The following is a 26,080-nucleotide window of genomic DNA, read 5'->3' on the forward strand; positions in this document are numbered from 1 at the left end:
GTTGATTCCCAGGTCTTCTTAGTTAAGAATAACACGATTAGCATATTCTGATCACCCTGTAAACGTCAATTATGTGTTTCCGTCTTGATAGCTAGTCTTGGTCTAACTAAATCAAGAAATTTTTTATAGAGTTGTATACCCAGCAAATTTTATTTAAAAATTTCTCAGAACAGGTATGGATCTCATTTAAATCGGTCGGAACATTAGTTAACAAAAGTTATGATTATTTCATTAAAAAACATATAAATTGCGCAATCATGAGGAATGACGAAGAATAGTGATTTAAAAAAATTCACAAAAAAAGACTTATAGGTACTGAAGGCGTGGTAAAAAAACAGAAAAAAGAATAAAGGCCCAATCTGGAAAATGTAGCTGTTGATTTGTGTGTTTGTCTATTTTTTAGATATTTCAGGTTTTTATTCATTTTTTATTCTTCGTTTTGTTCCTGTGGTCTAGTGCATGGAATTTAAACAATTTATATCCTTTACTTGTCTTCTGATCAATATTAAAGAAACGGCTATGCGTTATTATAGTTAGTCTTCACAATTTCACTTTGATACCTGGCAAAGCTGATATCCATAGGATAGATACTTTATTCTGGGAAGAAAACTTTCTGCAGAAAACTACAGATATATCTGTAGTTACCATCGAGTGTAGTTACAAACACAGTGAAATTGCGAAGACTAGTCAAAAAATATTTAAGTCTGAGAAAAAAATATTCGACAAAAATTGTATTTAAGTATCAGTATTAAGTACTCAAATTAAATTGTGCTTAAGTACTTATTACTTGAGGAAGGAATTATACGGCTTGAAAGCCTATTTGCATGGTAAAGAACGTGGTTAGGTTAAAAGTAACGTTAGTCTTTCTATTTGGTTGAAAAGTGAAGAGGAATTCTATATTTGTCCTAACCCACAGCAACTCAGTTTGACCATCTTATAATTTCTTTAGGAATCAAAAATACAAAAAATTGGCTTCGTAATCATTATAATAATGGGCTTTTCAACCTTTCCCATAATTGTGCTCTGATTTCGCCCGTCTGAGTGCCGAATTTATTAGTGTCCACATTAATAAAATACGAGGGGTTAAGAAAATTAACTTCAGTTCTATTCTCTCGCGTACATTACCAATCACAATGATAAAGTAAGTGTGTCAACGCGCTGAAAAAATATGAGTCCAAACGAACAAAATATTATCTTTACGTGGATTTTCTACTGTATATGGATCTAATGAGGAAGCCTTGCTTATCACAACAATATAAACAGTGTATTACACTTACTTAAATACTAAACGATGAGAACATCTTCTAAGAAGTTGCTTAGGTAGCAATGATCAATAGCTCTGTTTTATGTCCCACTAATATGAGCCCTTTGTGTCATCTGGTAAGGATAAATAAAGATGTCTGAAAAAATATTAATTTCAATGAGTAATCGTGATATATTCTTTAATTTTAGTGGCAGCCAATTTCTCAAACTAAGCATCTTCCACGTTGTTTATTTTTGCAGTCAATACCACTTCTGCTGCGGAAAATTAATATTCTACAGAAGTCAGGATCCTTTTTTTGTCTTGAGGTAATTTGAAAAATTCAGCATTGACCTTAATTCTCCATATTTTCCATAAACGAAAATAAAACATTAGTATAACATGTATCAGACTTCTCAGCACACTGAGCCCGCTCATCACTGGAAGCAAGCATGGCTACATTTTTCAATTCTAGGTTCAATGTGTCTATTATTCGCCTTTTTTCTTGCACAGCTGGAGTCAACCATCGGTTTTGGAACTCGGGTCAGAACAAGTACCTATGACTAGTTCACAGATCGCTTTCTATTCCAGCGCCATTAAAAAAACATGCAAGAATACTTCATGCAATCCAGGTCATCCTCGCATTGGATGGAATATTGTCGAAAGGATAAATTTAGGGAAATGAAAATTTTGCGAGGATGAAAGATGGGTCTTTAAACAGATTGAAATGGAGGAAGAGTAGTGACAGCCGTTTTGGCCACAGGTGGCTTGCTGTTGCAAAGAGTTGTCAATAGTAGCTGTAGTAAAGGGTCTAAGAAACTTTTAAATATAAAATTAAAGAGTTACTTTCTCTTTATTTTTTCTCAAATAGTAGCAGCAGGAGCAGTGAAGGGTCTAAAAACTTGAAAGATTCAGGCGTAAGGAATTTCAATCTCTTTATTTTCTTAAGAATGAAATCACTAAATAAACTTGATAAGGTTTGGAGCCAAGTTTACTATACATAACAAGGAAAAAGAAAACTGATAGTTTCAAATCTTTCTCGTATAATATCTGAACGAGATATACATCAATGAAATATAAGAATCACGACGATCCAGTTTTTTGCACTTCAACTGCCCAGAACGGCGGTTTCTGCTGCAAAGTACCATAAAACGTTTGAGACCTACTTCTGAGGCTTGTATTTTTCTTCTGATTCACCTCTCGTGTATATTTCTTAGGAAATGCTTCTTCCCAAAGGCCGTACTATGCCTCAAACTGGCGTTTACTTCCAAATTTAGTATTTGAAGCTATTTTTCCTCCTATGTTTTTCTTCTATCATTGTTTGATTAAACATAATGGCTTCTGGACATTATTTTGAGGGGCAGGCCTAAAACTGATAGTGGGGCGACTGCCTACTTTCCCCGCTGCAATTTTTGCAACTGCCTGAGGGAAGAAAGAAAATGAGCTACAAATTGGTATGAACTCTAACCAAAAATGTGTTCAGCGATATAACAGAAAGCTAACTGAAGTCTTTTTATTTATTTTCTTCTTCAAGAAGTCAATAGAGCCGTCCTAGTCGAGTGGTTAGTGTCCTAGATCTGAAGTCCTTCGTCCGTAAGGACGGGGACTCAAGTCCTTGAGTCACTGATTGTTTTGTTAAGAATGGGGGGTCATAGGCATGACTTTGCAAGTTAAGCCAAAGTTGACCCAGCTCTAAATGGTTACCTGGAGAATTTTAGGGAAGGTAAACGGAAAGGGTTTGCGAAAGTAGAGGATAGCAGGCCCATAAACACTCACTGCGCTTCCTTGCTGAAGGGTCATGAAACGCTAATCAGCACTACCGGTAGGGACTGTAAAGTTCAATGGTGTATTATTTGCTTTAATTTTATTATTAGTAACTGTCTACTTTTTTCTGGTATGAATGAGCACCAAAGTCACGCAAAAGTTCAATGAGAAAACTCTTGTAATTTTTCGACAAAATTGAACCATAATAGATTAATTTGTACTACCTTAATTAGGCTTAAAATTTGCTATTCCAGTCGCTCACCTGCAATTATATTTAAGTAATTTCACTGAAAACTAAGAAAGACGAGGAAAAGATCAGGAAAACAAATCCATGGCAGTAATGAATCACAACTGTTAGGATGACAACTCCAATTTGCGACTCCCAAATTGTATAAGGGTCTTTTGACTAGATGTATCACACCTTTGGCATTTGATTTGAGTCTTCACACATTCAGCAGGCCGTAAACTTCTTCGGAAAAAGTTGGAACTGTTGGATTATCAGCATTACTTTACATTCAAGCTAGTTATATCCAAAATAACCACTAAGCATTTCTGCATAAAAGTCATGCTGTTCTCTTGTAATTAAATAGGAAAAAACAGGTATTTTCAACTGAAAGTAAAGAGAAACATTAAAGCTTAAGACAATCAGAAATTATTTTGTAAATGAAGGGACTTTATTCCCTCCTTAATAGCGTGCTCTTCATGCTTCAATGTTTCATAGCTTTTAAAGCTTATTGTTCAAATTACACGACCCTTATTTTTCAAAAGTCGTTCTTAAGGAATGGGGGCGAAAGGTCAAACCGTATATTAAAGAACAAGATACTAAGGAGGGGACAACCCCTCTAATATACGGACAAATTTCTGTTCATTTTAAGTTTTGAATGTCACTCCTTACTGCTGAAATAATCTGAAGGGACTTTCTCTGGGAAACTTAAAGCAAATCCTCCTCCATTTTTAGGAAAGCCCTCGCTTCAGAACCCTACCTGAACGTTGTCACCACTGTAGCTTTCAATATTTGGATTTTGGTGTCTAGTTGAGAACATTACTCAATATCATCCAAGCTAGTTCAATAAAAGGAATAAAAACAGGAACTATTGCCGACATGAAAGAGTATAAGAAACAGCAAACTGGCGAAATTTGCAAAATATATTAGAAAAACTTAATTGTGCTTATAAGACAAAAATAAATGAAGCACAAGCTCAAATAGGTGTCATTGAGGAGAAATACTATACTATGAATTAGAACTAGTCTTATTGAAAAGCAAAGAAATTCTGACATGGATATTGAAAATTGCTGTAACATGGAAGAAAACTCAATTTCTTGACAAATTTGACCTTAACCACGTAAGTAATTAAATAAAAAAAAATAATTTTTTTTAGCCTAAAGTAAGGAGCGACATTAAAACTTAAAACGAACAGAAATTACTCCGTATATGAAATGAGTTGTCCCCTCCACAATCCCTCGCTCTTTATGCTAAAGCTTTTAATTGGTTTAAAAAGTAGAATTGTGGCAAAGAGTCAAACTTTAGCGTAAAGTTTCACTATTTTTAGCAGTTTTTTTATGTTGCCTAGTGATTTTCTTCTAGCTAGCGACTTATAGTGATTTTTGTTCTAAAACTAGTGATTTTTTAAATCTAAGTGATTTTTCGAACAGTTCGTGGTAACGAACTGTAGTAAGGAGCGACCCGGCTCAATAGTAACCAAAACTCTAAGAAATGGAATTTTTATGCCAATAGTTACATCAAAAGAATCGCATTTTAATTTTGATTTTAAATATATAAGTTTCATTAAGATTAGTCTTACCCGTCAAAAGTTACGAGCCTGAGAAGATTTGCCTCATTTTAGAATATAGGGGTAAATAACCCCTAAAATTCATATGATCTTAACGAAAATCACACCATCAGATTCAGCGTATCAGAGAACCTTACTGTAGAAGTTTCAAGCCCCTATCTACAAAAATATGGAATTTAGCATTTTTTGCCAGAAGACAAATCACGGATGCGTGTTTATTTGTTTTTTTGTTTTTTTTTGTTGTTTTTTTCCCCAGGGGTGATCGTATCGACTCAGTGGTCCCAGAATGTCGCAAAAGGGCTTATTCTAGCGGAAATTAAAAGTTCTAGTGCCCTTTTTAAGTGACCAAAAAAATTGGATGGCACATAGGCCTCCTCCACGCTCATTTTTTCCCCCAAAGTCACCGGATCAAAATTCTGAGATAGCCATTTTATTCACCATAGTCGAATAACCTAATAACTATGTCTTTGGGGACGACTTACTCCCCCGCATTCACCGTAGGAGGGGCTGCAAGTTATAAACTTTGACCTGTGTTTACATATAGTAATGGTTACTGGGAAGTGTACAGACGTTTTCAGGGGGATTTTTTGGTTTGGGGGGAGAGTTGAAGGGAGGGTTACGTGGGAGGATCTTTCAATGGAGGAACGTTTTATTGGGGAAGAGACTTTCAATGGAGGGGGCGCAGGATTTTCTAGCATTATTTAAAAAAAAAACAATGAAAAAATAAATATGAAAAGTTTTTTTTTACTGAAAGTGAGGAGCAGCATTAAAACTTAAAACGAACAGAAATTATTACGCATATGAGGGGTTTACCTCCTCGTAATTCCTCGCTCTTTACGCTAAAGTATTTTTAGTAATTTCAACTATTTATTATACGCCCTTTGTTATTCAGGGGTCATTCTTAAGGAATTGGGACAAAATTTAAGTTTTATTTTAAAGAGCGAGGTATCGACGAGAGTTGAGCCTCCTCATATACGCAATAAAAACATATGAATATAGAAGTTCGCTACGTAAGTTAATTCATAAGTTACGTATATTTTTTACTTATGAAAACGTTCGTAAAAAATTAAAAGTTATAGTTGCCTTTTTAAGTAATCAAAAAATTGGAGGGCAACAAGGCCTCCTCTCTCACTCCTTTTTTTCAAAATCTTCCGATTAAAACTATGAAAAAGCCATTTAGCCCAAAAAAAAATTAATATGCAAATTTCGTTTTAATTGTTTATGCGTGGAGAGCCAAGATAAAAAAAAATGTATTAATTAAGAAACGTCCAGAAATTAAACAAAAAAAAACAAGTTTTTTTAAATGAAATTAAGGAGCGACATTAAAACTTAAAATGAACAAAAATTACTTCCTATACGAAAGAGGCTGCTTCCTCATCAACGTCCCGCTCTTTACGCTAAAGTTTTTTACTGTTTTAAAAAGTAGAGTTGAAAGAAAGAGCCAAACTTTAGCGTAAAGAGCGGGACGTTGATTAGGAAGCAGCCCCTTTCATATACGAAGTAATTTCTGTTTGTTATAAGTTTTAATGTCGTTCCTTACTTTCATTTAAAAACAAACTTGTTTTTTTGTTTAATCACAATATAGCACGTGGATTCATGATTAAATCGAATAAATCATACAAAAAGCTATTTGATAAAAGAAACGCAAAATAAAAAAAAAATAGTAAATCACTACAGTTCGAAATATGTTCTAAATTAGCATTTATGCAAATATACCACCTTTGAAACTTCCAATTTCACAGCATACGTCCATATCTGATACAGACCCCAGAGCGTCATCATCAAGATAATGGGCAGGCCTAGATAACACACAGCATACGTCCATATCTGATACAGACCCCAGAGCGTCATCATCAAGATAATGGGCAGGCCAAGATAAGTAAAGACCATATTAAATTTATGATCAGAAGAAATAGAAACCTACAATAACTAAAACTCAAAACAAGCAGAAATTAGTATTAAAGAACAAATGAAACCCAAAACGAACAGAAATTATACAAACAATCAAAGCAAAAACATACAGCAGGTACTAATATAAATGAATAAGTAAATGAATAATGAATAAGTAACCTCCCTAATGTGCAAATATATAGCCCATGCTATAAAAGTCCAATGCATTCTGTCATCCATTGTTTGTCTTGGTGGCAGTGAAAGTAGTTTTCGTAGATCATAAGTTATGCTTACTATCCTTAGCACATTTTCATCCCCAGGGGCTGCGTGGGTTATGTTTAATCAAAAGATTTAGTTCTGGAACCTTTCAACTATGTTAAACAAAATGGTTATCTCAAAATTTTGATGGAACAATTTCTTAAGAAGAAAGGGACGTAGGAGGGGGGCTAGTAGCCGTCCGATATTTTGGTCAAATTATACAAAATTCATTACTTTTGCCGATAATAACTTGAAACCTCTACAATAAGGTTCGTTGATGTGCCATATCAATGTTTGGCTTGAATTCTTCAAGCAATTTAGGTTATTTGTTTGCTTATTTTTTTCTGTCCTTCTCAAATTTTTATCTCTAAATTTCCCATACTTTCTTTTTTTCCACGCGATTTCAGACTAAGTTTTCAAAAATTTTCTGTCATTTGAGATCTCAGATATTTCAACTTTTGTAGGGCAAAAACATGGATTTTTGTGGTGCGAATTGGATTTTATAATTTTTGTCAAGGAAATTCACAATTTTTAAATTTTGTTCAAGTAATTTTCTCAATACTAGGTTCCTTTAATGGATTGTAGCTGTCTTCATTTCTGGTAGCTTCTAGAATTTTACAGTGGAAAAAGGAGGGAAAACTCAAACTCTTCTTTGTCGAGATTCGTTCGTTTGAAGCTGGATTTGGATTTACAATTTAAGTTTCATTCGTTTTGAGATTTATTCACCCTTTTATATTAGTAACTATCGTTTGTTAGTTTGCTATGATTATTTATTTATTTTCTGCTCGTTTTGAATTTCATTTATGCCTCAATAGGAAATATTTTTGTTTGTTTCAAGGTTTATTTGCACATTCAGCTTAAGCTTTACTCGTTTTGAGATTTACTTATTCATTTATATTAGTACCTGCTGTATGTTTTTGCTTTGATTGTTTGTATAATTTCTGTTCGTTTTGGGTTTCATTTGTTCTTTAATACTAATTTCTGCTTGTTTTGAGTTTTAGTTATTGTAGGTTTCTATTTCTTCTGATCATAAATTTAATATGGTCTTTACTTTTCTTTAATATGCCTTTTTGCATCTTCATTCAGAGAATAGAGCAAAATCCTTGCTTCATCCCAGTATTTTCCCGCATTAGTACCCTTGGCTTATACCCGAGTCACTGAAAATTGGTTATTGGTGATCTAATTGAAGCATCTTTAATTTTCTTTATAATTTTTTTCTTGTCGATTCAAAACCTTTGTATTTTCCCACAAAAATTATAGAAACTATTTTTTTTACTCTAGTTCAGCTAGTATAGCTAGTGGGGCACAAAGACAATTTTGAAAATGGCCAATTTATATTTTCATGGATAAAAAATGTCCTACCTTTCACAAATTTCGATAAGCACTGGTCTTATTGCTTCTTTAATAAAAAAAGGAACCTGTTAATTATATGGAACGCACCCAAGAATTAAAGAATAATTTCGGCTACATATTTGTACATTAGGGAGTTATGGGAGTAAAATAACATAACTTAATCTAACCTAACCCTCACTCCCTTAATTTACAAATACACACCCTAATTTATACAAGTTCAATGCCTTTTGTCACAGTTTATTTGTCTTTGTGGCTATGAAACTGGTATTTACAAATTTTACATTATCCTTAGCAAATTATCCTGGATAATTAACCGGCTGCTAGCCCTGGGCTAGTAGCCGTCCGATCTTTTTCGTCAAATAGAAGGGACACCAGAAATTTTAATTTCTGTTCAAATGAGCCCTCTTCCGATGTACTAAGACCGTTGATTCGATACGATCAACCCTGGAAACAAACAAACAAATTAATACGTACCCGTGATTTTTATTCTGGCAAATAATAGAAAATTCGATATTTTTGCAGATAGGGGCTTGTAACATCTACAGTACGACTCTCTGATACGCCGAATATAATGGTTTGATTTTAATAAAAATTCTTTGACTTTTAGTGGCTGTTTCTTCATTCTTTCAGAGATCAGGTAAATTTACGCAGTTTCCTAGCCTTTGACGAGTAAAACGAAGCTTAATGAATCTTATATTTGGAATCAACATAATAAATCGATTGATATCAAAATTCTGTTTCTTGAGTTTCAGTTACTATTGAGCTGCGTTATTCCATTCTTACAGTTTGTTGCCACAAAGAGTTTGATTTATTAGCACATATGTAGAAAAACTTAAAGATAAGGACGATATCTACGTTTATTTGGTGTTTGATTTACAAATAAGTGAATTTGAAGAATTATTGGAATTTCGATAGATATTAGAAGTAAAGATTAAAACCATTAGACAATTCCAAAAGTAGATCCCCCCTTACATCCAACCAACTTCAATTATCAAACTACAATCAATTGAATCTATCTAGCTATCAAATCTTTTTAACAGAAGAAAATGTTATTTAAACTGATAGGTTATAGGGAAGAAAGACCATAAACATCGACCGAGCAAATGTTATCAAATAGGAAGTATAAAACAATTTTGTAATTTTACGATTAACTAGGCCTGCCCATTATCTTGATGATGACGCTCTGGGGTCTGTATCAGATATGGACGTATGCTGTGAAATTGGAAGTTTCAAAGGTGGTATATTTGCATAAATGCTAATTTAGAACATATTTCGAACTGTAGTGATTTACTAATTTTTTTTTTATTTTGCGTTTCTTTTATCAAATAGATTTTTGTATGATTTATTCGATTTAATCATGAATCCACGTGCTATATGGTGAGTAAACAAAAAAACAAGTTTTTTTTTAAATGAAAGTAAGGAGCGACATTAAAACTTGAAACAAACAGAAATTACTTCGTATATGAAAGGGGCTGCTTCCTCATCAACGTCCCGCTCTTTACGCTAAAGTTTGGCTCTTTCTTTCAACTCTACTTTTTAAAACAGTAAAAAACTTTAGCGGAAAGAGCGGGACGTTGATGAGGAAGCAGCCCCTTTCATATACGAAGTAATTTTTGTTCGTTTTAAGTTTTAATGTCGCTCCTTAATTTCATTTAAAAATACTTGTTTTTTTGTTTAATTTCTGGACGTTTTTTAATCAATGCATTTTTTTTATCTTGGCTCTCCACGCATAAATAATTAAAACGAAATTTGCATATTAATTTTTTTGGGGGCTAAATGGCTTTTTCATAGTTTTAATCGGAAGATTTTGAAAAAAAGGAGCGAGAGAGGAGGCCTTGTTGCCCTCCAATTTTTTGATTACTTAAAAAGGCAACTATAACTTTTAATTTTTTACGAACGTTTTCATAAGTAAAAAATATACTAAACTTACGAATTAACTTACGCAGCGAACTTTTCTATATTCATATGTTTTTATTGCGTATATGAGGGGGCTCAACCCTCGTCGATACCTCGCTCTTTAAAATAAAACTTAAATTTTGTCCCAATTCCTTAAGAATACCAAATGCCATTCATTGCAAATAAATATAACCTTGATGATAAAATTCAGACTTATCTATCATAAAAATCTCAGCAGAACCTAAAGAAGCAAATATTAAAGATTTTTTTTTGTCTATTCACCATTGATGATGGAATATTAAAATTTATGATGTCTTATGTGCTTTGTTTTTGTCCCCATTATGAGATGTCCTCTTACATTATGAGAAGCCCTATTACAACATGGTTTTTTGTTTCTTCTATGTTGTATTACGTACATACCCAACCTTACTAGCTCTGGTCTGTATTGGGGAGTTAGTTTATTTGTTTTTTTTATGTAAATTAGATAAATAAGTAAGCTATGTTTCTTTTCTTTTTTTCTTAAAATGAACAATCAGTAAGAGTTTTTTTTTTTTTTTTTTTTTTTTTTTTTTTTTAATATAGTTTAGATCCATGACTTCGAGATCTGCTGAAATGCTTGTGGAAAATGCAATGACTAAACTGATAACCTGATATTTAGATGCCTCACTTAGTTTTCTTTTTTACAGAGCCATTGATTTGACAGCAAAACATGAAACATCAAATAGCAGTGAAGGTTGCTCTACTTTTGGTCTTGAGGCAGGTCAGTATGAAGTAAACGAAGTTTTAAAGTGCCACGAAAGAGCAGAATTGAAAAGGAGCACACGGAGAATGAAAGCCAAACGTCTACAGGAGGAAAGCAGAGTATGTGACACCTTTTACTTTGTTTTAATTAACGACAGTCAGCATGTGAATGGATTAATTCTTAATAATTGTCAACATTTGCGATGTCGAGTAGGCCCTCCAATCATATAAATTGGTGCCAGTAGATTACCCTTAATCAATTAAGTCTTAAAAAGGGGCACCAGAACTCGGTTTTGTGATAAAAAGTCAACAACTAAGTGTTGTGGGTCATCTCGTGCTTTGGGAATATGGACCGATTGTGCCTTTTTGACTTATGCTTTTTCATTGACCACTTAGAAAGTTGTGCTAATTTATTGAATATTATTCATTAAGAAACAGTTGCATTTTCTTCTGACTTGCTCAACAAGCTGTAGCTCTTGTTTTCACTTAACACCTGGGAGAAGTAAATATTTTTATTTCATATTTGCTTTTAATAATTTTGAGTAGCCTAGTGTTTGATTGTTACTCTTTTTCAAAACATAAATTATTAATATTATATATAACAGGTTAGAATTGCTTTAAAAACAAGATTACAGTCATAGTCAGAGCTTCTGAAAAAATTTGCTCATCATTTGCATTGTGTGCGTCACATCGTGGCTTGGCTCCACCCTTGCGTGGTTGATTATCGGAAATTTTTATCAAGGGGACGCAGATATCCATTTGAAGCAATCTGGTAACATTGAATGGGACAAATAAATATTAATAAAAACTTATTTGTTTGACATATACAAAGGTATCGAGGATTTTTGGACCTGTATAAAGGGTGTAAAATCTGCAATATATTAGCGCTGACTTTGCTTTTTTAGTATTATCGGGAGCTAACTGAAGTCATGTTACAGTAATTCGAAATTGTGCCTCTCTACGTTCTGTTAGGAACTTGAGAGTATGAAGGTTGAACAACACAAGGAATGTTGCATTCTTTAGCAATAAATGACAGTAATTTGCGCTGTTTTGCAGAAGAAAGTACCATATCCACCTGGCAGTCGATACTGAGTGAGAAAAGCTGGTGTATAGCTGCTTTATAGGTTTTTCTCTCTCTCTCTCCCTCACTTGGATTTCGACTAATGATTCGTCTTATGATGACCAAAATATAGCAAAAGTTGGATTATGACCAAGAATTTAGAGAAGAAATAGAACCAAAAACATTAAATAGATACTTATCTCCTTGCTCTTTTCTTTTTTTTGAACTGGAGTCATTGCTACATTTTTATCAATTTACTTAATATTTCTGCGAATTTGGAAATACTGTATGGGCGTGTTTGGATCCTTAACAACGGTAGTTCAGACATCAGTTCATTTTACAGACTTAACGGGTCCAAACGTTCAAACACTCTTTCAAAACTCTTGTCGAGCACTTAAAAAAAGATTTGCTCACTAGATCCCCAACTGTGGACATTTCTAGGCTATTCGATATTTTTTTCGTAAACTTTTTTTTCTCAAAATTATTTTTGGCAATTTGGGAATACATCATTCTGCGTCGAATGGTAAATGTCCGAGACTACTGGTCTTCGTGTTGTGAAAGCTATACCAATTCTAAAATGGTGTCTAAAGTTGCTTCTGGGGGTGTTTTAACTTCGAACAATAAAACATTTGACGGGTAACATTGAACAATAGTTGACGGAGTTTTAACTCATATGGCATTAAACTTCCAGTAAAAAAGAACCTGTTTATTGAGATGAATACAATATTGCTTCTAAACTGAAAAGGTGAAGAAAAATTCAAATTATTAAAGTATCAAATGACTAAAGTCATGATCAAATCAAAATTTGATTTGATCATGACTCGGGAAAGATGGATGCTGATTCTTTCACGTTGGAGAATAGAAGGATCCATCCTTGGTTTTTTTTTTTCCCGGTATATCAAGCTCAGACAGCGGTCAGAAGAAGGAGCATCAACTTTCAACACTAAAAAATACTTATAAATACTACCCATGAAGAACTTCGCAATGAACCAACGTCCATCCATAGTTTTTGTGGGTAATTTGAACACGCTTTGGCTGCTGCTTTGCTTGACAGCAGATTGCCAGTGCTCGTCGACCCATCAACATCCATTTAGACTCAGTCTCGGACCTGGACGCATCGGTCATGTCAGACTCACAATTTGAATCTTATACCTCCCCAGTGAGATGTAAGACGTTTTTGCATGATATTGTCCACATATTTGTCAAATATTCGGGCTTGCAGGACGTACAGAGAAACTCGACCGACGTTTTCCAAAAACTTTCATGGAGTTTTCTGTGCAGGAAGTGGCTGGTTCTGCATGACAAACGTGATAAGCACTTGGCAAAGTTATTCTTTAGATTTTCCTTTTTATTTGATACTAGACTTCAGGAGCAGCTTCAGAAGCTTGGGGAAATTATCTTTTCTTATTGCAGTTTTTTGGGTTATCTATTTTGTTATCATCAAGTATTTTCCTCTACGTTTTTTCATTGGATCGAAAAAAAAGAACGTCAAGAGGCTGCAGTATATCTGAAGTGTTTGGTGGAAGGCATACAGAGCGAATGTGTTTTTCTTTTACAGACTTTCAACACTTCAGCAGCAAAGTGGGAAAAGACCTTCACTTCTAAATTATCGTAGTACTTGTACATCATTTCAGATGAAACAAAAGCTCCTTTTTTGGAGTAGTTTACTGCAGTTCTCAATCGAAGATTTGAATGATGCTGATCTAGGGAGAAAATAATTGATTGCTAGACTGATGTGTTCTGTTCGGAAATGTCTGAGTTGTGTTTAATTATTATAAAAAAAGTTTGAAGAAGAAACTATAATGATAATCCTTATACCTTACAAAAGGGTTCACCATAGAAAAAAATTGAGTTTGTATGATGGAAGTGACAAATATGGGTTAGTTGTGATTCGAGTGGAAAGACAGTTCTTTTGGCATTGGTGTAGTACATGGCTAACCTTTGAGCAAAGGTACTGGCAGATGATCGAGGGGGAGACCCTGCCCCCCTCCGCCAAGATTTTTCTGGTGCCCTTTTTTCTATTTTTTCTGGTACCCTGTTTTTACTCTTTCCAATTTGGTCAATTGTTGGCACTTTTATCACATTGGGCCTCCCCCAAGATTTTCCTCTAGATCTGCCCCTGAGAAAAGGTCTTTTCATTCACGATTTAAGTATCTGTGTACCTATTTAGCTCTACTCATCTAATGAAAGTCGAATTTGAAACACCACGGGAGGAATGTTGGCTTGCGTACCAATGGAGACCCAAGCAGAGATATTCTATGTGCTTTTCATTGCCACTAGGGCTTGTTTGGTATGTTTTCTTCTTTTTTGTCATGAAAAGGCTTTATTAGTTGCACCAATTGAGGTCGAACTTTGGCAAATCGAAACTATCACTTCTTATTCATACTTTGTAGTCAGGTGAGAGTTAAGCCTGAATATTGGTTCAAATTTGAATTTAATCTTATGAAGAGTAGGAAGCAAATGGGTCTTAACCATCCTGGGTGTTTAACTGGCTACCCTGGTTGGAGATGTCTGAGTTGTGTTTAATAACTAATTAAGTCTTGTCCAGGTATGTTGTTCTTAAAGTAATCTGCTGTTTTTCCAATTGATGCAAGATAACTTTTAACTTTGAGTTTCAGCTCGAAGCAATTAACAGGAAACCCCCTCTCAGCACATGTAACCAAGTGAGAGACAATGACATCTTCCTCAATTCCTGTCAATGCAGTTGGTCTTACTGCCTTTATATTAAGCTTTTTGCTCATTTGGTGAGAAAGAGTACCCATTGGAATCCCGTATTTTTTTTTATGAACCCTTTCTCTTTGCTACATCTCCTTTCTTTGTGTCCTCCAGCTTTTTGCATCACTTTTTCAGCATAACTGGATACTTTTTTGCATTAACTGGTTTTTTATGGCACTTGGTATTAACCAAGTGACATATAGCAATCGCCAATTCTGTCGGTCTGTCTGTCTGTCGGTCCCGGTTTTGCTACTTTAGGCACTTCCAAGTAAGCTAGGACTATGAAATTTGGCAGGCGTATCAGGGACGGGACCAGCTTAAATTAGAAATAGTCATTTTCCCAATTTGACCATCTGGGGGGAGGAGTGGGGGGCCGGTTAATTCGGAAAAAATAGAAAAAATGAAGTATTTTTAACTTATGAATGGGGGATGGGATCTTAATGAAATTTACTGTTTGGAATGATATTGTGTCTCAGAGCTCTTATTTTAAATCCCGACCAGATCTGATTACATTGGGGGGAGTTGGAGGGGGGAAAACCTAAAATCTTGGAAAGCACTTAGAGTGGAGGGATCGGGATGAAACTTGATGGGAAAAATAAGCACAAGTCCCAGATACATGATTGACATAATCTGAACGGATCCGCTCTCTTTGGGGTAGTTGGGGGTGGGGGGGGGGGTAATTCTGAAAAATTAGAAAAAATGAGGTATTTTTAACTTACGAACAGGTGATCGGATCTCAATGAAATTTGATGTTTAGAAGGATATCGTGTCTTAGAGCTCTTATTTTAAATCCTGACCGGATCTGGTGACATTGGGGGGGGGGGAGTTGGGAGGTGGAAACCTAAAATTTGGAAAACACTTAGAGTGGAGGGATCGGGATGAAACTTGGTGGGAAAAATGAACACAAGTGCTAGATACATGATTGACATAAACGGAACGGATCTACTCTCTTTGGGATAGTTGGGAGGGAGGGGGGGGGGTTATTTCTGAAAAATTAGAAAAAATAAGGTATTTTTAACTTACGAACAGGTGATCGGGTCTCAATGAAATTTGATATTTAGAAGTATATCGAGGCTCAGAGCTCTTATTTTAAACCCGACCAGATCTGGTGACATTGGGGGGGTGATTTGGGAGGGGGAAACCTAAAACTTGAAAAACACTTAGAGTGGAGGGATCGGGATGAAACTTGGTGGAAAAAATAATCACGAGTCCTAGATACATGATTGACATAACCGAAATGGATCCGCTCTCTTTGGGGTAGTTGGGGGAGGGGTTAATTCTGAAAAATTAGAAAAAATTAGGTATTTTTAACTTACGAACGGGTTATCGGATCTCAATGAAATTTGATATTTAGAAGGATATCGTGTCTCAAAGCTCTTATTTTAAATCCTGACTGGATCCGGTGACGTTGGGGGAAGTTTGGGGTGGGGGAACCTAAAATCATGGAAAACGCTTAGATTGGAGGGATCGGGATGAAACTTGGTGGGAAAAATAAACAGAAGTCTTACATACGTGAGTTACATAATTGGAACGGATCCGATTTATTGGGGGGGGGGGGGGTAATTCTGAAAAATAAGAAAAAATGACGTATTTTCAACTTACGAAGGAGTGATCGGATCTTCATGAAACTTCATATTTAGAAGGACCTCGTAACTCAGATCTCTTATTTTAAATCTCAACCGGATCAAGCGTAATTGGGGGGGGGGGCGGAAATCTTAGAAAATACTTAAAGCGGCGAGATCAGGATGAAACTGGATGGTAAGAATAAAAACCTGTCTAAGATACGTGACTGACATAACCGGACCGGGTCTGCTCTCTTTGGTGCAATTGGAGGGGGGTAATTTTGAAAATTGAGGTATTTGTAACTTACGAAAGGGTGACCAGATCTTAATGAAATTTGATATTTAGAAGGATCTTGTGCTTTAAAGTTCTATTTTTAAATTCCGACCAGATCCCGTGACGTTGGGGGGAGTTGGAGGGGGAAACCGGAATTCTTGGGAAACGTGAAAATTGGGGTATTTTTATCTTACGAATAGATGATCAGATCTTAATGAAATTTGATTTTTAGAATGAATTCATGTCTCAGAGCTCTTATTTCAAATCCCGACCAGATCGTTTGACATCGGGGGGAGTTGGAGGGGGATATCTTGGAAAAACACTTGGAGTGTAGGAATTGGGATGAAGCTTGGTGGATAGAATAAACAAATGTCCTTGATACGTGATTGACAGAATCGTACTGGATTCGCTCTCTTTGGGGGAGTTGGGCAGAGGGGTTCAGTGATTTGACGAGTTTGGTGCTTCTGGACGTGCTAGAACGATGAAAATTGATAGGCGTGTCAGGGAGCTGCACAATTTGACTTGATAAAGTAGTTTTCCCAGATTCGACCATCTGGGGGGCTAAAGGGAGAGGAAAAATTAGATGTTTATAACTTACGAATGGGTGATCGGATTTTAATGAATTTTGATATTTAGAAGGACATCGTGACTCAGAGCTCTTATTTTAGATCCTGACCGGCATCAAGCCTCTTATTTTCCTTTTTAAATCAATCTATTGATTCATAGGGTTTTGTTAGAGCTCATACCATATGATCTCTTGGCTCTTAGCTCTTCTCGCCTCGTCACAAGTGCCATATGAGCTCTTAGCTCTTGTTATATGTTCTAGGCATCTGTAAAAATTGTTAAGACTCAGCTTAAAAAATCCCGTAAAAATTTCAAATTGAATGATTGCCCTCCATAGTTTTTGTGACCATCCCCCCTATATGATGTTCCCAGGAAAAAAATAATATGTTGAAGACTTGTGGCATTTACTACAAGCAATGGTAGTGTATTGCCTCTGACAGGCTTAGTTCCAAGGATTAAATTTTTTTTCAATGATTTTTCTTTCCATTTGGGTGTCTATAGATTATTTCTTTTGTCCTGTATTTAGCCTACTAAATTGGGTACTTAAAGATACACAAGGGTAACTGAACATATGAGTAACAGTATGAGTTTAGTATCTGAACTAAAAGGAACTAGCTTATGAACCTAATCGGATTGCTTTTTGTACTGTATTGTGTTAGATTGCGCAATTAACTTGCGGACTTAATTGTGAGGGATTGCTCACTTCATACAAAGTGAGTTATTATTAGTGCATAATTGAATATATTGGTGTTATCGCTGATTAAAACTGTGATTAAGACTGATTAACAGTTTGTGAATCTGCAGTACCTCGTCGGAATAAATGACGGAAAAAAAGCCCCTAAGGCTACCACCAGAGAAGGATACTCCCACTGAAACCCTTAGCCGGTCGCCATTCCAACCTACCTATAAAACTCTTCCTAGAAACCCCCCCCCCCCAACTACGCGATCCAAAACTGTTAGCCACTTGTCAGGAATTCAGGCCTTAGCCGAAACTAACTCTAATGAAAGAGGTGAGACGCCTGGCAAAAAGAGGAAAAAGGATGAAACTCGTTCACCAACGATAGTGCAACCCCTCTCTTCAAGTGTCTCAGATACAAGTGCTAACGATCACCCCAATTATTATACTGTCTCAATCAAGAAAACGAATGGCCAACCCTTTTCAAAAGATCGAATAATGCAAATTAGGAAAGCTGTCTTTCTGATCACCAAGGTAAATTTTGAACTTGTTTTCAAGCAGGACGAGTCTATTGATATTTACTTTACGTCTTCTCAGGCGGCAGACCATGTCCTGTCAAAATCCAAAGAAATAATTCTTGATGGCTCAAAAATTTTAGCCACAAAAAAAGATGTGGAAAAGTTGCACAAGTATGTGCTGTATGGTTTTGATACCAGTGTAAAAGTGGAGGAAATACAAACTGAACTAATAGATTCTTCAGGTCTTCTCATCAATCCTTCAACTGCTATAAGGCTAAGTTTAAACAAATAAGGTCTTTTTTTTCACCCTAGCCGTTCAATCCTCATTTCCTGCAAAGTTGAGCTAAGTGGAGAAATATTCTTGTACGGTATGTCCCTTTTTTACAAGATTTATAAGCCTAAGCCCCTACAATGCTCCACTTGTCTGGCCCACGGCCACAGCAAAAAACACTGCAAACAGTCCCATCCGTCTTGCCTTAAGTGTGGGAAAACAGGCCTCGCAATTAGTGAATGCCCTGAGTCAGACCCTTTCTGCAGAAATTGTAACCGTAAGGGACACACAGTCCTCCAAAAACAATCTTGCCCAGCTCACCAAAAGCGAGTTGTAATCCTTAGAACATCTGATAAAATGAACCTACCCTACTCAGTTGTAGCTGCAAGGATCCCATGGCAACCCACACCCCATCGGCCCAGTAGAAGCCAAGCAACAGTTGCTGTAGCAGATGCAAAGACAGTATCATTTCCAAAAGAGGCAAATAATGTTCATACTCAAGGTTCTAGTCACTCTCCCCATCCCTTACCTAAGTTTACTTCAACATCCTGCCCTCCAAAAGATTCATCTAAAAATAGCCAAGAATGGCAAAGGCTTGCAACTTATCTCACAGTCAGTCACTTAATTAAGGTTAGTAATGAAGCTGAGGAAACCAAAAATATTCTCAAGAAGAAAGCTATCACTAAACTCCTAGGTGATGACATATTAGAAACAGCTATGGCTCAATTATCCTCCATGAAAAAGGACATAGATTCCACATCAAAGCTAGTTAAGCCTGTAGACTCAACTGCAAATCAAATCAATGCAGGCTCTCAAATTGCCACAACCCCCAAGACGGTAGTCGATGCCACTGCCCTAGTCAAAGGCAAGAAATCTAAGAAAAAAACGGCAAACTTTCCATCCCAGTCCAAAATTACCACCAATGATATTTCGTCGGCTGAAGAAGATTTCCAATATTCTAATCAAGAAGATGATGAAACTCAGACCACAATGGATGTTTAAATGTGCACTGTACAAGATTTTACGTTTCTCACGAATTTATCACTGTGTAACAATGTTGTTTTTAACTATTACGATTACCAAAATAATTTGCCCATCAGCCCCTTAGCTAGCCCCGATAGCCCTTTAAACCAAATTAACTGTGAATATCTCGACACTTTTGATTTTGTGAAAAATGTGAAACCTAAGCTAATTGAAGAGACCAAAATTAATGTAATTTGCTTTAACATCAGAAGTTTACGGGATAAGTGGGCTAATTTTAAAGACTTAAGTTTAATTAATGGTTACTGCCCTTTCGACGTAATTGGAATAACGGAAACGTGGCTTTAAGAAATTGATGATAAGAATGAATTTTCCCTCCCTGGTTTTCAAGCTATTCATATTGAAAGAAAATTAACCAAGTCCTCTGGCGGCATTTCTCTTTACATCAGGTCAAGTCTGAAATTCACCAGGCTATTAGACTGTGAATCCTTATTCTCGCAACCTGTAAATAATAGATGCATTTATTCAATAATCGTAGACATAAGTGTTGACGAGAATTCTTTTATTTTTTCATTATTTTATAAGCCCCCCTCATTTCCGACCCCTTTCTTTTGTAACCTGTTTGATGATTTTTCTAGTTTTATTAATTTACCACAAAAGAAGGCAATAGTTTTTGGGGACTTCAATTGTAATTTACTAAATGTTAGCAGTAATAATGATTGTGATACCTTTTTTGAAGCATTCACCTCAAGTGGTCTTCTTCCCACAATCCTTTTTCCTACTAGAGTTGATCCTGTGAGGTCTACAGCTATTGTAATTGACAACATTTTTGTATCCACTTCCCTGGGAAACCACCTGTCCTCCAAAATAATATTTTCTGACCTGTCAGATCACTTTCCAATCTATCTCTCGCTACCCTCCCTACCAGCTACTCAACCCTCTAGAACTAAAACCCCTCCGTATAATAGAATAAATAATACTGTGAATATGAACAGGTTCACGGATCGTTTGAAATCCTTCGACTGGTCCAAGGTTTTGGATTGTCAGGATGTTAATTCAGCCACAAATGGTTTTACACAGGGACTGAGTGATCTTATCGGTTCAACCTTTCCAGTTCGTAAATCAAACCGAAAAACTACCCATATATGCCCCTGGATGTCTAATAGCCTGATAATCTCTTCATACCGAAAAAATGACCTATATAAGTCAGCTTGCAAAACCAGTAACGTTATTGACCTGACTAATTATAAAAAATACAAAAATTTATATACCAAACTTGTCCGGGAAGCAAAAAAAATTATTATTATTCAAAAATCTCTCATTGTAAAGGGAACTTGCAAAAAATTTGGTCCACAATAAATGAAATTCTTTCAAAAAAAGAAATTCAAGATCTGTACCTCTTAACCTTAAGGACATCAGTGGCAGATTAATTGACCCAAGTTCAGTACAGGATGCTTTTAATAATTATTTCACTAATATTCCAAATGCTAACTCCTGTTCCTTCTCCCAGTCAGTACAACCTAGCAAGAATCCTGGATCCATGTTTTTCTCTCCAACTGATCGTAAAGAGGTGCTTCAAGTTATCAAATGTCTCTCTAATAGTAGTACACCTGACTTTTTTCGCATAAGTAATAAGCTTCTTAGGACCGCATCTTCCTATGTTTGTGAACCCATTGTGCACATAGCAAACCTGTCTATGACCAATGGAGTCTTCCCAGAAATATTTAAATCAGCAATTGTTATCCCGATTCATAAAAAAGGCGATCCGTCTGAGATAAGTAATTATCGTCCAATCTCACTTCTCCCAGTTATATCTAAAGTGCTCGAGAGAATTATATTCCGAGTCTTTCTCCCTTTTTATTTGGGATTCATTCTTCAGATTCGTTGATTTCTCTTCATCAATATGGCTTCCGTTCCAAATTTTCAACTGCTCATGCACTAATAGACGCCACACAGTTTATACGTTCCCAACTTGACCTTAAAAATACTGTATTGGGCTTATTTCTGGACTTTTCTAAGGCCTTTGATATGGTTGATCACAGTGTTGTATTAAGTAAACTCAACAACTTAGGGATTCGTGGAGTTCCTTTCTCATGGTTTGGCTCTTATCTCTCTGGTAGAGTACAGAGTGTGAGTCTGGGCGGGTTGACTTCACATCCCCTACCTGTCCGAAGGGGCGTCCCACAAGGCTCTGTTCTTAGTCCAATACTTTTTCTCCTTTATATTAATGATTTAGTTACGGACCTGGGTCCATCAGTGCACCCAGTACTTTTTGCTGACGATAGCAACTTTTTCATCACCGGTCCTAATTTACCATCCGTCGTCGCCTCTACTCAAACCCTTCTGAATAGAGTACAGGAGGGGTGTCTAGTTAACTGCATGACCATTAACATCAAGAAAAGTCAGGTTGTATTATTTCGAACCCCTTACAAAAAAATGAAGCTCAGCAAGCACTTGGCCTAAAATATTCTACCAATCTCCTCCCACAGGTCGAAGTTGCCAAGTTTCTTGGTGTCCACATAGACTCCTCCCTACCATTTGCAACACATGTGTCCTACATCAGAGCCATAATTTTGCGACAGGTAAGTATGATTAATCGTGCGAATTATTTTCTTCCTCCCGATATCCTTGTCACCCTTTATTACTCTTTTATTTACCCATATATCTCATACTGTGGATCTGTTTGGGGCAACACTTTTCCTTCAGTTACCAATAAATTAAAATCTGCCCAAAACCGTGCCATCAAAGCAGTTTTTCGGCTGCCCCGACTATATCCCACCCAGGACTTAAACTCCGATTTTGGTATTACCCCTTTTGAACAAATCATCAAAAAATTAAATCTATACCTTGCATACTCCGCTTACCATAAAAATCTTCCTCCTCAATTATTGTCTTATTTTAATATTAATAATTCTGAAGGCCTCTGTCTCCGTTCATCCAACCGTTCCTTCATCGTCCCCAAGTGTGTCTCTAGTTCCGCCCAGCAATCCCCCATTTATAAATCTATACTTCAATGGAATATAATACCCTCCAGTGTCGAGCTATCCACAAGTTTTTGCACGCTGTATAACAATGTACTAAAATTTTGATATTATAACTCTCTAAATTCTTATTCAATTTACTTTAGTTACCCATGTTTTCCCTTTTCTTTTTTTTCTCTCTTCTTCATTTTCAATTTTTTGTGGTTATGGTCCTCAACAAGTTCGCTTCCAGGATCTTTATTATTATTGGTGTTATATTTTAGTCTTATTTGAATAAATTGAATTGAATTGAACATGTGTTCAGAGTTGCCCTGGAAAAAACAAAATACTTTTGGGTAACATTGAACACTACTGCCATCTTGAGTCTATGGAATAATGAAACGATTCAACCTTAAAACCTAACCAATCGACACTAAGCTATAGAAAATTTTCAGTTTGAAATACCTAGTTTAGTTTGGCGAAGTAAAAAAGCGTAACTTGCTATTTGACAATTTTGGACAGCTCAAATTTTCTTGCAAATAAAAACCTCGATGATAAAATTTTCAGTTTGAAATACCTAGTTTAGTTTGGCGAAGTAAAAAAGCGTAACTTGCTATTTGACAATTTTGGACAGCTCAAATTTTCTTGCGAATAAAAACCTAATCTGATTGCAAGATTTACGAACTGTTTAAGATGAACTCGATCGATAATCTAGTAATAAGTAAGATCTAGTAATTACACTGTTGCTCAAAAGAGAGTGCTTATTCTTTAGTGCTGATTTTGTTCAAGACTACCCCGTTCTACGGTAATTACTTTTACAAAATATTTTATATGTATATACAAGATGTTTTGTACCTTCTGCACCTATGTGAGGGGTCAAGAACTTTAGAAAAATGAACCTTCAAACAGGAGAAAAAAAGCTTAGCTCTTTTGTCCTTGGCCAGAAAGTAAAAAAAAGTGGATTCTAAACCTTATTGCAGCTTAATTAATGAACATGATAGTGGTTAATTAAATGCTTTAAAAAAATAACCTTTACTGGTGTCATGTGTGCACAACAGGGGGAATTGTGGCGGGCAGATAGGTTTGCAGACCCCTCCCTTCATGTAAATTAGTGCCAGTGAGTGTATAATTGTCTTTTATTCGCATTGTTCGCAGTACAAATCCAAACTGATTTTTGTTTTATTTTCAGATCAAAGTGCTAGAAGAAGCACTGAAATTGGTCAATGAGAAGATTTTAAAAGTTGATCAGTACTTGTGAAAACGAAATTCATCTATTGTTGAATTAATGTGGAATTTGTTGCTTTTCTTACAGATAGTGCTCAAAGTGATGCTTGTATAATCAAAACCAAAAGAGAACTAAAACAAGTGAAAAATCAGGTCAAGTATCTCCCAATATACAAGATGTATAGGATTCAGTGGGAGAGTAGAAAAAGGATTGAAGCACAAAAAGTAGACTTGGAAAACCTTTTAGTTAAACATAATGGGTGTGTTTATCCCAATTTGAGTTAATTTGTGATTCTATGCTGTATCACTTTGATGTAAGAAAACCCTAAGGGGTGGGTTTGCAGTTGTAATTAAGTGTTCAACAACAGTTTTTTCTAGAATCTGATCTTAATGGCTGGCCATGTTGAGTTCCGCCATTTTTATTCATCCACTTTTTTGGAACAGAGCCATTTTTCTCTATGGTATTCAGGTAGTCGCCGTATTCTGTATAGGACTGCTTTAATATGTCGAAATTGTCAAAGAAAAGTTCCATTATTGACAAGAAATTTCTTGAGAATCGGTCTTTAGAAAGAGCTTTTTAAGTTCCTAGTTTGAGGATTGCTGAGCCATTCATCTCGTAGTTGGTCAAAAGTTCTGACCTTGAATAACAATTTTCTGTGTCAATGAATGGGACTTCTAACTATCATATATGATATTTTCATATATGAAAATAAATGATATGAAACATATGATATGATATATGTGATTTTTTCATACATTAAAATACCATATATATGATATTTCCGGTTTCGTTGTCATCGACATAACAATGCATTTTTATTTTTTTGTGTTTCTGCATTCTGAAGCTCAACAGCAGACGCCTTGTGAGTGAGTTTTTGAATCGTTGCTTGTATCCAGGGTTTTCAGTTTTAACATTCATTTTCATTAATTGAGAGAAATTTCATATACTTAATTTTTTGGACTTCTTGGCAAAAGATTGCACCTGATAGTTTTAAAATATTTCTTTATATTATTTTCGAAAGTAGATTGACAACTTTTTGCGAAAATATAAAAACCGAAGAGATAATAAATAGCAGTACTGACAACCATGGATATTAATCTGCTATGATCAGCTTCTTCTTTTTTCACGCTTCTTTTTTTTTCTTAGTGTTGATTCACGGTGTTTTATTTGAATTCAATGATCTGTGATCTCATTATTCTGCCTTGATAGAATTAGTCGCTGAAAAATACTGATGGTTAGTGATCAGCCGTGATGGTTCTGGTATATATTGAGTTTTGGTTTGCTAAGTATAGTATAACTAGAAGCTCTCATATTGTCATTTTCTTAATTTGTATTAGTTTCATTTATAAAAATTCATTAGATTTACAATGTATATCTTTCCCTGTAGTATGATCTTTCATAGGACAATAGAATGATAATTCTTTATCCAAACTTTCTTTGTAAACGTACTTGACATATTCTGACAATAGAGCCAATTTAGTAGTATCAGTTGTTTCGTTCAACTGAGTTGAATATTTTAGGGCTTTATTTAATTCTTCTAATAAGTTGCTCTAATTGGTCCTTGTTAATATCAGAAAATATATTCGAGACTGTCTTCGAAAAAGGAATTTCTCGAATGTCATTTCCATATTTACTTCCATGTAGCATTTCTAATTTCTAATGTATTTAAATTATTAATAAAATATACTGGACATAGTTAAATTTTTTGTTAAGACAAGAGTGCATTATTAAAGCGCTCTTTGCCTTGAGGAATTTCTCTGTGGAACACCGGATTTTTTTTTTTTATATATATAGTTGTTTGAGAAAAGAAAAGGCCAGTATATAGAATGTAACCTTAAAAGATGAGCATTGAAGATTTAAAAAAAAATCCCTTTTTAAATGAAACCAATTTTCACTTTGAAAAGCTATGGAAAAAAAAAAATTGTATTGATTCGTGATTTGTTATTCTTTAATTTCTGTTGCCAGGATTAAAAAAAAAAATCCAATCGAATGTCCTATTGTTTGTTTTATTTTCTTTCCAATATTTCGTAGTTGAATTATTTTATATTGACTTGATTTTTTTCTAATAATGTTTAATATTAAAGAATCATTTAATAACTGTTTAATATTAAACACCTGCCAATATCGATTTGACTATACTGATGTACTCTGTGCTTTAAATAAGTCTGTGATTAATTTATATTCATCCAAGTTTGGAAAAGATCAATCAAAAGTTGTATCAGCTGACTTCTTTATTGTAAATATAGCTTTTTTGAACAGTGTTGCCTTATTTTTCGTATGGTTAGTGAGGCCCTGCATGCCTGCTTTTCAAACTATACGCAACTTATTTTCTAAATTATTTG

At 35.3% G+C, this 26,080-nt stretch overlaps 1 protein-coding gene across 1 annotated transcript; it reads left to right on the plus strand.

The window, feature by feature from the left end:
* Positions 1 to 132: 132 nt before the first annotated feature.
* On the plus strand, positions 133 to 25,987 carry LOC136025084 (uncharacterized). Its single transcript, XM_065700802.1, has 3 exons — positions 133 to 1,569; positions 10,878 to 11,052; positions 23,703 to 25,987. Exons 1-3 carry the CDS (start codon positions 1,397 to 1,399, stop codon positions 23,769 to 23,771), a joined length of 417 nt encoding a protein of 138 aa, XP_065556874.1. The 5' UTR covers positions 133 to 1,396; the 3' UTR covers positions 23,772 to 25,987.
* The last annotated feature ends 93 nt before the right edge of the window (positions 25,988 to 26,080 follow it).

The sequence above is a fragment of the Artemia franciscana genome, chromosome 3 (genome assembly GCF_032884065.1).
Source record: "Artemia franciscana chromosome 3, ASM3288406v1, whole genome shotgun sequence".
NCBI lineage: Eukaryota > Metazoa > Arthropoda > Branchiopoda > Anostraca > Artemiidae > Artemia > Artemia franciscana.

Coding starts and splice junctions, on each gene's coding strand:
- LOC136025084 (XM_065700802.1), top strand. CDS start 1,397: ATGTCTGAAAAAATATTAATTTCAATGAGTAATCGTGATATATTCTTT. Junction 1,570..10,877: donor GATCCTTTTTTTGTCTTGAG/GTAATTTGAAAA, acceptor TCTTTTTTACAG/AGCCATTGATTTGACAGCAA. Junction 11,053..23,702: donor GTCTACAGGAGGAAAGCAGA/GTATGTGACACC, acceptor TTTTATTTTCAG/ATCAAAGTGCTAGAAGAAGC.